Source organism: Quercus lobata, chromosome 5, assembly GCF_001633185.2.
Source record: "Quercus lobata isolate SW786 chromosome 5, ValleyOak3.0 Primary Assembly, whole genome shotgun sequence".
NCBI classification, from domain to species: domain Eukaryota; kingdom Viridiplantae; phylum Streptophyta; class Magnoliopsida; order Fagales; family Fagaceae; genus Quercus; species Quercus lobata.
In genome coordinates, this window is record NC_044908.1 from 86,232,876 (window position 1) to 86,245,705 (window position 12,830).

The window sequence follows — 12,830 nt, forward strand, 5'->3', positions numbered from 1 at the left end:
AAATTGTATTTCTTTTTTTAGTATTTCAATCCTAGAGTGCGTAAAAATGGGTGCTTTGCTTATTGACTTTTTTATAAATTAAAAAAAAAAAATTAATTGAGGAATTGGGTTTTTCAATGGTAGGAAATTTGAGTCAGTTTCAGAAAATTATTTGTTGTTACTAAACGAGGGGATTTTGCCGCAAACACAAGCATCTGCTTGGATGGAGATAAACGTCATTCACATTCAATATAAAAATTTGGAAAGAATAATTTACAGATACACATAAAGGCAATTGCTCAGTTTCTTGTTCATGCATAAGTGCTTGACATCCATGACATGCTACATTCATCATGTTGAATGGAGCATCATCTATCAGTTTTTGTTGCATCCATGAACTGAGCATAGAGTTCTATATACAAGGTCAATAATTCAGTTTATGTTTAGATTGGATGAGGCCGAATGAGGATGGAACATTTGTGCATGATGTTCTTGAATGAATTCAAAATATTCCTGGGCCCATGAAGGCTGGAGATAGAAGTTACTGACCTTGGATTATAAAGCAAATGTAACAGCATCACAAGAAGAAAAAGAACATAAAAGTACCTGTAGGTGAATTAGAATTGAAGAGCCCAGATTGAACCAATGTAATACGAATTCAATGCCTTAATCTCTTTTTCTTCACCTATTGATTTCAACTTCAGGTATGTTCAAATTCAAAATTTCATTCCAAAATTGTGTAACAATCAAACCAATGGTAAGAAACAGGGGTCATCCCACTCTTCCCCCTCTACCAAGGCACAAAACTATTCAATCACCAGGACAAGAAATCTATATGCTTCCATATTCAACCTCCTAAATCCACAACATAAAACATTGATAATTAGCAAAGTAGATAGTATACTAAACACCAAAAACTAAAGCTAGAAATTCATACATTGATAATTGCTGACCTTGTGATTAGTGATTACTTGGAAGAACTTTTCATCTTTATGATTAGAATTTCTTCCCGGGGGGGGGGGGGGGGGGGAATCATTTACCCCCTCATAATTTTCCTACAATGAAATCAATGGTTCTTACATTTGCATGTTGTATAATGACTGACAATTTTGAAATGTTGCCAAATGGAAGCTAGTGACAACCAATTCACCACGTTGTAGGCTACTAGATTTAATATTCTAGTCCAACTAAAATGGGGTGCCTTAAGCAGTTTTTCAATTACTTTATAGGTCGTACCATAGCTGAAAGCAAAACAAAGGAAATTATAGCCAAGGCATAAAGTTAGAATTAGTTGCTACACAAATACTCAGTTCTTTGTATACTAACTTTCAATGGTGATCTGTGCACACTTGTCAGGCATGGAAACAACAAATTCAACACCTAAGCAAGGCAATACATCCTCGTATCTATATCTTAAATTTTTTAGATAGCAGCAGAATCTTGTCCTGGATTAGCTTATTTCCAAATTCTCCAACAACTCCTTCAGGTAAAAGGGTGACTCAGGAATCAAGCAACAATCCACATCACAATTAGAATACATTGCCTTGAATCCTGCACGAAATTATTTCAGCTACAAGATTTCGGTGAGGCTGATTTAAGTTCTCTTTATAAATTGGCTGTTTTGATTAAGAAGAATTAATGGAAGAGAAATGTGTTGGAAAGATATAAGACCATTAATTGGAAAGAAATAAGACCATTAATGAGAATAGTAATTGACCTATGTTCTTAGCTACCAGATGGCTGTGCTCCACTCAGCACACTGGATTGACCAATGATGATCCTTTAAGGATTCCTGACAATTGTTCACATATAAGTAAACAAGACCAAAGAAAACAGTGGAAGAGGTTACAACTGAAATATTTAAATATTAAAGAACAAAATTACAGTACCATTGATAGCCAACAAGGTTTCTGACTTTCTGCTTCATTTTTGGACAACACATCTTTTCCCAACCCTTTGGACTAGGTTCAAACAATCTGCTTGCTGCTCAATAGTAGGATGGCTTGTAGTGGGAAAATCACCATTTCTTTTGGGGTTGAGGCTCTCAATTATGTCAAAGTTACTTTGTCACTTCTATCTTATGCCAAATTCATTAAGAATCAATATGAAGATTTCCAAAAAGGATGTACAAGAGCTGCAGTTGCTAGGTGATGTATGAATATGAATATTTTTTGTGGATTAAGGATGCGACTCTAGGTAAGTCATTAAAGAACAATGAAATGCAAATAATGAGGATCCTCCAATAAACATCATGATTTTTCAACGAGCAGATTATACTATGAAACAATCTCTGTAATTAATTTCATATATACTTCATTAATCAACAGTAAAAATAGAAAATAAAGTAAGAGGAAATAAATTCCAATTTCAAACCTTTTATTCTTTCAGATTCAAGAATACAAAGAATGAAGTTCAATTGGCAGGATTATTTTACTGAACAAAACTGGGATATTCAGTGTTCGTTAATATGTGAGAAAACACACTGTATTATCAATTACAATAAGAAGATTTGGAATACGTAAAAAACACAGACCTGAAGAATTTGGTGATTTAGATGGTTCATCTCTCGTCATCCTCCAACTACAGGCCCAAAAGAATAGCATAACCTGCTCAGTGGAAATGGATTGATATGCATAATTAGTGGAATGGAAGTACAAAATAGAACTTAGAATTAACTGGATGAGGCCAAAAGCTTTGTAGCTAAGTGGAATAACCTGCTCTCCTTTAATAGGAGAACCAATGTTCAAAACACCTCTCCCCTGTTGTTATACATATCAAATTATCAAAAACAAAATTGGATAAGAGTTGGAGGTCACTAAACTTCCATCTATTTACTCAATCTAATAATCAAACTGGGAGTTGATATATTTGAAAAAAATAAAATAAAAGAAGACAAACAAGGAAGGAGAGTTACTGTTGAATGTCAGTCTGAATCAAATTGGATATTAATTGTCTCTTTGCACATATTTGTAATCAATTTTCATGTTTGGGATGTGAGAAATCTTTGGCCAGTCCTCTCCGGTCCCTTTTTTGCAACGTTCATGGAGAAGTGGACAGTAGTAGATCAACAATTCCTTCAATGGAGTAGTACCTGGCAATGACTTTAACTTTGGACAGATTTCAATTGTCAAAGAATGAAGACGTGGCATTATTATTATAGTATTAGTAACAAAACCGTTATCTTCTTCTTCTTCTTCTTCTTCTCCAATCCAAATCGATTCTTCCCACTTTTTAAAACCCCAAAACGCGAGAGATTTCAACTTTGGGAATATGATGTCATCTTAGTTGTTTTTGTTTTTTGAGTCTATTCCAAAAAAATTCAACTCCCACCTGTTTCACACTATTCACTACAACTTCAAACCCCTTTTACACTGCCAAAATGTAAACTTATAATTTATTGAAAATTTAATGAACCCAGTTGTACTTGAGAAACTGAATAGATTCAAGGTGACTATAACCTCCTGAACATGAGAGAGAGAGAGAGAGAGAGTTTTTGTTTTTAATTCCATTCAATATGGAGTACATAAATAAGACTGAAATAATCTATCCTAAAAGATAGGAACCAACTCCCATCAGTTACATTTAAATTCAATTGAAAGATAATACAATCTGATCTTTTATTTATCCTCATCTGCTGCTGCATTTAAATTCAAACTGATCCAATCCGTTGCTGTGTATGTCATCCCTATTTCCTTCCTTGTGACTCAGCAGTTGTGATGTCTGAATTTCGGACCTAACAGAAAACTTGTTACCATGAGTGTTGAAAATCTGTCAATAATTTCATGCTGGAATCAGCTGCAGAATAATAATTTTTGCTTCAACTTTATCCATCCAAAAAAAAAAAAAAAAAATCACTAACATCCTCGTCTCCTATGGCCATAATAACCAACACAAGTTGATACTGGAATCAATATTTTTGGTGCATGCAACATATATAATTACCTAAGAGACTAAGACACTTAAGACGTAACGCATCTTAATAGTGCTTTGGAGAATTTTGATTTTGATAACTAGAAACTATATTTAATAACATGGTGTAATTTATTAGTAGTTGTGTAAAAGGATTGAAAGTTTGTAACTTAACTGAAGGGCTGGGAAGTAGAGGGTCTATGACGTGTTTTGATAAAGCAGAGTTCACGAAGGACAGAGACATGTTCATAAAGCTAGGACTAATAATGATAGTATTAATACTAATTTTCTGGTCATGAAAAAAAATGATGAATGAAGAAAGAATAAAACAGAAAAATAATAATAGTATTTAGAATTAGAATGATATTCATGATAATGATAATTAACATAGTAGATAAACAATTAGTATTACCAATTATGTTTGAAGCCGCCTCTGTAATTTAACCATATTCACTACTCCTGTCACATACATCTTATCTTTGACAATGTTTAAGAACTTGAAATAGGAGAATCGCCATGACCTTTTTAGTAGTATTGTGCCAAAAACTCCCCAAAAGCCAACAACAACTCCGAGGGCCATACTAACATAAAACCCCATTGTTATAAACCCATCTTCCTCCTCTTGAATGCCAGCATGTTCACTACCTCTATTCTCAACTGAGTTCTAAGTCATTTCTTCTCCTAAACATTTGTTTGGAAGTGGAAATCCACAAAGATTTGGGCTCACTTCATATGAAGTGGCACTGAAGGTATTGAGTTGAGGACCAGTTGGAATTGCGCCTGGCAGGTTATCGTTCAACAAGTTCAAGAAACTTAGAGAATTAATTCGAGAAATGCTTGAAGGAATTCCACCACACAACTGGTTCTTCGATAGATCCAGGGAATTTAATGACTCTAACAAACCAATCTCTGAAGGGATTCTTCCAGTTAAAAGATTTCTTGAGAGATTCAAAGAAATCAATCCATTAAGTTCCAATATTTCTCTAGGAATTTTCCCGTTTAATTTATTGCTCGAATTTTAATAATCCAAGAATACTTTTGTACTCATACTCTTTTCCTTTCCACATCCAAATTGCATGATCATCATAGCTACTAAAAATGTAACTATTTGGGGTGACGTGGTTTTGATAAAAGTGGTTGATGGTTGAATATGGAGTCCCTTTCAAAGTCAAAGCAGTGATATTTTTTAGGCATATTGATATATATACTTCCTGAGATTTGGTTTAAGGCAAGGTCTAAAACTTGAAGATGTGTTAAATGGCATAGATGTGAAGGAATACTTCCAAAAAAGTGATTAGATTGAAGTAAAAGGACAATTAAATTTGGATAATTGCTCCCTAACCACATTGGTATCTCTCCCAACAAGTTACTATATTGAAGACTAATAGATCCCAACTTTGTGCAATTCTTCAATGACAAAGGAAGTTTCCCACTGAAATTATTGTTGCTTAAATCCAATGTTTCAATCCCAAGTAAAGAGCCCACTGAGCTTGGGATTTTCCCATGAAATTGATTGTTTGCCAAATTAAGAATTTTCAATCCTTCAAAATGCATCCAACAGTTAGGCAACTCTCCTGATAATTGGTCATTGGAAAGATCTAGAAAGTTAAAGTTTCTATTAGTGGTTGTACATAGGGATCGGACTTGCTTTGAAAAAAAATTCTTGGAAAGATCCAAATGTGCAGCTTTAAATAAAAATCTTGGTATTTCACCTTCTAGTTTATTGGAACTCAAGTTTATCACAAGGAAAAAAGGAGAAATCCATTGACAAATTTGGAGCATGACAACTGATTTGGTTGTGAGATAAATTCATAAACAAAAATTGACTTGAAAAGATCCAACTTGAATTGGAAAGAGTATCTGAAATTTTAGAATTAGAAATATCAAGCCAAGATAAATTTTTCTGAGTTTGAAGCCATTTTGGGAATCGAGGGCCTAGTTGGCAAGATCTCGTCACTATAATTTCTAGTTGGCAAGATCTTGACATCACCTTATATTTTCACAAGACTTCATAACAACATAATTATAATAATTAATCTGCTTAATAGTACAACCTAGATTGAGAACTTTATTTATGAATCTAAAAGTAAATAAAAGAAAAGACAAAAACCCATTTCCTAAACTTTAGTGGAGTTTATGAAAATGTCTTGTGAGATGTGATACCATCCATCTCAAAACTTGAACATGTTAACCCAGTCCCAATCCCTGTGCTATCCGATGTCATCCCGTGTTCCTTGTGAACATTAGTAGCCCAAAGACCATTCGTAACATCAATACAAAATGATAATGTATCCAAGTAAATATGCTCACCACTAGGATTGATACTCTCTTTCTCAGCGTCCGCATTCTCTTGCAGATCCAATGCCAACTTGAGCTTTTCCACCACATCACCCATTGTGGGCCGTTGGATGCCTTGATCACGCGTGCAACTCTCTGCAATCTGCATGAACACTTTGAAACACACTGGAGCTATCTTCCCCTTCAAATATGGATCAATGATTTCATTGATTGTCCCTCTCTCAATGCACTTTCGAGCCCAATGGGCCAGGTTCCATTCTTCTTCCTCTAGTTTTTGATTTAGTGCCTTTCGGGCACATAATACCTCCAACAACACTACACCAAATGAGTACACATCAGACTTGTCTGAAAGCTTTTGACAACGTGCGTATTCCGGATCCAAATAGCCCCAGGTACCTTTAACCATGGTACTAACTGCAGTATTATTTTGATCCATTTTAGACAATCCAAAATCTGAAACCTTGGCAGCCCATTTGTCGTCCAATAGAATGTTGGTGGTCTTCACGTCTCGATGGATAATAGTATGCTTCACACCTCTATGAAGGTAGTCTAATCCACGTGCCGCTCCAATGCATATGTCGAGCCGCTTTTTCCATGGGAGTGCGTCATTGTTTGTGTCATAAAGGTGTTCACGGAGAGTTCCATTAGCCATGTAATCATAGACAAGGATCATCTCACCCTTCTCGTTGCAGTATCCGATAAGAGAGACTAGGTGAACATATCGGAGCTGAGAGAGCATCTCAATCTCAGTTTGGAACTCGTGGGCACCTTGTCGCGACCCAGGGTTCAAACGCTTGATTGCCACGGTCATGGTTTCCTCATCATCAATTTGACCCTTATATACGTTGCCAAAGCCACCTTTTCCTATAATTAAATCTTCATGGAAGTTGTTGGTTGCAATTTTGATGTCGGCAAGTGAAAAGTGATGGCACTGTTCTTTCCTCAGTGAGGATGTCTTTTTCCCTGTTTGCTTTCCTTTGTATGGGTTGAGCCTCAGCCAGCACAAGCACCAGCACCTTGATGGTGGGTAGTAAGAAACGTAGCGTTTCGACTTCTTTACTTTCCAAAATACCATGCAACCCATAAGAAAGAGTAGGACCAAGAAACCGGTACCAATTCCAATGGCAATGAATTTCTTTGTCTTGGACATCATGGTTGTTGGTTGATGAAGATCGATAATTTCCGCACCGTGTTTAGCAAGATTGCCGTCAGTATTGCTCAGTTTGAACACTTCCAGACCGTTTAAAATGGGATCTTCGTTAAGAGAGTCTGTACGAGGCTGTAGATCAATCGAGAGAATATGGCTGTTGTCCTCAACTCCCTTCTTTTGGATCATTACTACATAGTCTCTGTAAATAGGCGTACCGATTTGGTCAGTCCATAATATTACATCAGCACCTGGGTCGACAATAAGATAGTCTATATATATGATGAACTGACCAACGACATTCATATTGGGGTCTATTGCACAGAAATGAGGCCTCACCAGGTAATAAAATCCCATATCAACTGGTAATTCCCACGTCAAATTGGAAAGCCTGTTCTTGGTGCGGTTAAAACCCATTGTCCTTGCATACCGATAGACATCATCTGGTGCTGTGTAATTTGGTACTTTTGTGTAGCGGAGTACCATAGATTGGTCGTGTGGCATTTGGCCTTCACCCTTGAAATAATTATCATCTCTGGGCCATTCTCTAAACAAGCCAGTGTCGTCCGTTTGTCCTATCAAGTACCCACCAACGTTTAATCGATAAACCATCTCGAGTGCCATGTCATCGTTTATGTAGAAAGGATTTCCGCTGAGTTTCGGAATGCTTTCCTCACTTTCACCTTGTGGCTTGTAGTACAGGTCGGCAGGCATGGACACAATCTCAATTCCATTAATGAAAGCATGGAAAGTAGTTGAAAAAGGGATGAAGGTTAAGTTCAATTTTTTATCCTTCCCGACATTGATGCAGAACTCTTTGAAGAAAGTTTTTTCCTGCAAAGAATCATCAGGAACGAAAGCAGTGAAGTTTCTAAGTAAGGTGAACGAACCTGCTATGACAGTGAAAAAGGCCTTAGACCCTTCAAAACCTGGGTAAATGACTGAGTTAAAGTGCAAACGAACGAATTTCGGACCAACGGTGACTGGAAATACGTACGTGAATTGAGAATAAGATATACGTGCAGTGGAGTAAGGGGCTCCTGTGACGACGCGACCTACTGGGGCTTTAGAGATTTTAGATTTGAGATTATTAAGTTCTTCGGGAAAGTACTTGGACAGAAAGTCTCCAGTCCAGTCACGCCCATTCAAATCCATCGACTTGCCAGAAGTGGCACTGCCACAGTCGAGGGTAATATCATCAACAGGGACATAACGAGGAGGTGTGGAAGAAGCTACTAGTGTGATTTGATGAAGAAGGAAGAATAAGCAGAAGATGGAAACAATAGGGGTAAGCATCGAGGGATTCCTCATGGGAGCAAGAGGCAAATTGAGGAAAACAAAATTAATTGAGAGGAAAAGCTGCTTAATAATTGAGAGCTTACCTTCTAGCAAGAAAAAGGCAATAGAAGAGCTTGTTCAAGGCCGTGATATTGCAAATCAGCTACGTTCTTTGCTTAATAAGTCAGCTGGAGACAACAACAACAACAACAACAAGAAGACAGCCCCGGCTGACGATCTTGTTCTGAAAATCTTGAAGTCCTTTACTAATATGTGGTGGAGTGTGTGGGACTTAGTGTGGAGGAAAGTAAAAGAAAATGAAAATAAGAAGATGAGGAAGAAGTGAACGACTGGATGAGAAAGGTGAAAGAAAAAAGTTTAAAAGAGCTTTTGGATAGGGTAGAGCAACGTGGAAGAAAATATAGAGAGTAGAAACATAGAGTATTTCACAATTTTTTTTTCATAATTGTGATGTTAATAAAATTTTATTTTACAAAGATTAATTTTAAATTAGTATTGTGAAAATATTATGACATTTTATTATATTTCTAAATTTTATAAATTAGTACTATTTTTCTTTAGAAAAAAAAAATAGTACTATTGACCGAATATTTTTATGACAATCTCATAATAAAGTTTACATAATAAGTTGTTATTAGTTTTCATCTAGACCTACTAGTGACATTTTTTTTTCCTAACATTAACAACTTGTCATATAGATTTTGTTGTGAAATTTATTTGAAAATATTGTGTCCATAACTTTCATTAAGAGAGATAATTAAAACAAAGAATTCTCTTTATATATACATTATCATTTTTTGTAATTTATCTCTCAAACTGTCACTTTTATAACTGTTAGTCAAACACTCAATTTTTTCAAAAAGTACATTTTAATAACTTTTACCAAACACTCAATTTTTACAAAAACTCAGTTTCATACTGTACCTTTTAAAAACTTCATTTTTTCAAAAAATCCAATTTAAAAAAGCTAAACAAAAGTCACCCTTTATAAAAGTATATAACACCATTATTGAGTTATGGGTTGTTCTACAGTACCCCTATTTTTTTAGTGGGTACGGTACCTACTAAGATCTTGACCATCAATTCTAATGCTTTTAATTCAAACCATATATTTAAGTTTAGTGGAAAACCAATCACAGGTAGAGCAAGTTACCGTATAAAAACAAAAAACAAAAAAAAAACAAAAACAAAGAACCAAATCATCTTCACTCTCGTGTTTTATGAGTTTTGGGGGGCGACCAAGCGCTTGTAAGACATATAGCTCCTTCTGGGTATATTTGTTTCTTTCTCTTTTGCGGATGTGTTTTCTGTGTTATTGATTTGCTTGTGTTCTTAGTTTTTATTTTTATTTTTTATTTTATAGAGAAATAGCCTTGATTGATTCAAAATAGTTTTGTAATCTGTCTTGTGATAATAGTTTGGCTACTGCTAGGTGCTTTGATATGTTAAAGAACTAAAATAATTTCAACCATATAGCAGGTTGGAGAGTTCTTATTTTGGACATCAGTTTTGGGAAGTATCTGAAGTATTCGGATGTATCTCACTCCTGGCTTTGATTATTTGTTATATGGTTTATTGGTGATGAACTACTCTCTCTTAAGTCTTAACTTTATCTGATTCGATGGTTGAAGAATGGGATTGGGATATATGTAATGCAGCAGAAGCACTTTTTCTTGTCCCATTTGATCCGCTTTTCATCTTTGTAATATGTTTTATTTTCACTTGTTGCTAAATGAAGCTTCCCCATATGTGTGACCCATGTGCAAGACATCCTGTAAAATGGTGAATGGCAATAGGAATATAACCATATAAGCTATTAATATATTGTCTCTTTTTTCTCTTTTTTTAGGCATGTTATTAAGATGAAAATTGCAATACTGCATAAATGATCAAAATCCAAAAAGAATGCTAAGAAAATGCCTGCATTTAAATATTTTGTTATAAATTTAAAGAATATTAATTTATTTTTAATTCTTATATTCCTTTTGTGTTTATCACTTTAGTCATAATGTCTATATGCTATATTTGATAAATTCGACTTTGACATGCAGAAAAATACCAGAAGTAGTCTTCATATTCTCCTTAAAGGTCACATAAACATAATTATTACTGTTGTTATTATCTTCTTCTAGTTGTTGTAGAAAAATATGGGTTTAATATTATTCATCTAATAGTATTATAGAAGAATATTAAATTTTATTGATGTTTTGGCCTGATGATAAAGAACCATCATATATACAGAAATGACGCCATACTCTAAAATTATATTGTACTAGCCGTAAACCCGCGCGATGCGCGGAAAATTTTGACGTTGTTTTTATTTATTTATTATTTATTGATAAGTGAAAGAAGAAATAAGTACATGGAACTTATAATTATTAGTCTAAAACTCAAAATTATATATCTATTTTTCTAATGGGGTAAAATTGATGAGTAATGCTACAGTCACAAACTATTTTACAACATTTTTACAAAATATTGATTTGGTCAATCTCTTATTGGTTTTCATCTAGGCCCATCATTAATATCACTTTTTCATTTACCAATAATCACTCACCACATCAGTAATTTGTAAATTTTTTTTTATAAAATAGTTTGTATCTCTAGCATTATTCATAACTGATATAATGTAATATATATTTTGTAAGCTAAGAGATTAATAATTAATTGTTAACCTACATAATAAACAGTTTGCTTTTATAAACTCCATTTATAAACAGTTTACTTTTATAAAATGTAAACTTATTCAAGACAAAACTATTTATAAATGTCCATTTTTTTAACCTGAATTGTTCTAGGAAAGAGAAATGACACCATGGTCAAAGCAACATTTAGATGTGTACATTTGAACATGATTTAGTTTGCAATTTATCATACAGTCTATACTTTTGTAAAAAAAGTTATGTAAATTATCTAAATATCTAGATCATATGCATATGCTCATATGCTAAATCTGGTTTGACACCAACGTTTGTTTTTGTGATACCATGGAATAATGAAGAATCGCTTCATTATGCTGAGGTATTGATTGGAATATATACATGTGCAATACGGAAATGGAAACTCTTAGTGGGCTAATTATCCCGAAAAATTTGTAACTATATGCCAAATTCCCATCTCATGGAGAAGTCAGAGGGGGAAAAAAAATGAAACACTTATGAGCAAAAAAATTTATACATTTTACTCATTGCTTATTGAAATTTAGTTACATGGACATTGATTGACTTTAAGAAAATCATGGTTCTTCCAAAGCAACTTTACTACTCTTGTTCTCTGAAGAATCATTTAGTAGCTTTGAAATCGCCTACCTCTTCAGGGTATTCGGCTTTCACCCAAAGCACAACATTTAAACCTGTGATCATAGAAAAAGAACCTAGCAACTTAGCAAGTTGAAGACAAACACTTCTTTTATTACATAAAGGGAAAATGGTTACATTGATTGTGAATAGAGAGTTGGACATTGTTGAGAAGAGGGGACCTCTTTGTGATGCACCAAGCCTAAACAAAAAAGTTAACTACAGATCCAATTCAACATCTATATGAAAAATTTTAAGTAATCAAAATGTGTACATTACAAAGAGTCATCGGAAAACATCCAAGTAAGAAGTATGGCCATGAAATACTTATTCCTTACTTCACATCAAAATTCCTACAAAAAAAAAAATAAAAAAAAAAATAAAATAAACACCAAAAGAGTTATATGCACATACCATTTTTCTAAGTTATACCCGAGAGCAATGCAGTATTGACTGATTTGCTAACGCTAAAAAACATCCCTATTATCTTGGCAATACTTCTTGAGCTTCATATATTAACATTCTCCATTCTAATCAATTTAAAGAGTTTTTAAAACATTTAAAATGTTTATATAATTGAATATAAGGAGACACACAAAAGAAATATGCATAAACATTGACATTTTATAAAATAAATCAACATGGTCTAGTTGCTTTCCTATTTTATCTATCTATGTTATTTTTATCACATTTTTTAATATTCCAAATGAATCAGGAATTGAACCATAATATATCATGCCATGAGCCTTGTAAAACAATAATAATATATTTTTTGAAAGACCCATTACACAAAAAGCCACCTACAAACGCTTTACACTTGCATCCTCTATATTACCGCAACACTTTCCTTTGTCCAGCAGCGAGCAATTAGAGTTTTTTATAATGTTAAAATCAAACATTTA

The 12,830-nt window shown here is 34.1% G+C and overlaps 1 protein-coding gene and 1 long non-coding RNA gene across 2 annotated transcripts; both read right to left on the reverse strand.

Annotated features, from left to right (window-relative positions):
- Positions 1-281: 281 nt before the first annotated feature.
- On the reverse strand, positions 282-872 carry LOC115989245. Its single transcript, XR_004091852.1, has 2 exons — positions 586-872; positions 282-507 (listed from the first exon to the last, which is right to left on the reverse strand). It is a non-coding gene; the product is annotated as an uncharacterized LOC115989245 (long non-coding RNA).
- A 4,858-nt stretch (positions 873-5,730) lies between these two features.
- LOC115989324 (receptor-like protein kinase FERONIA) lies at positions 5,731-8,709 on the reverse strand. Its single transcript, XM_031112996.1, has one exon. The coding sequence runs from the start codon at positions 8,642-8,644 to the stop codon at positions 6,023-6,025; it is 2,622 nt and encodes an 873-aa protein (XP_030968856.1). The 5' UTR covers positions 8,645-8,709; the 3' UTR covers positions 5,731-6,022.
- Between the last annotated feature and the right edge of the window lie 4,121 nt (positions 8,710-12,830).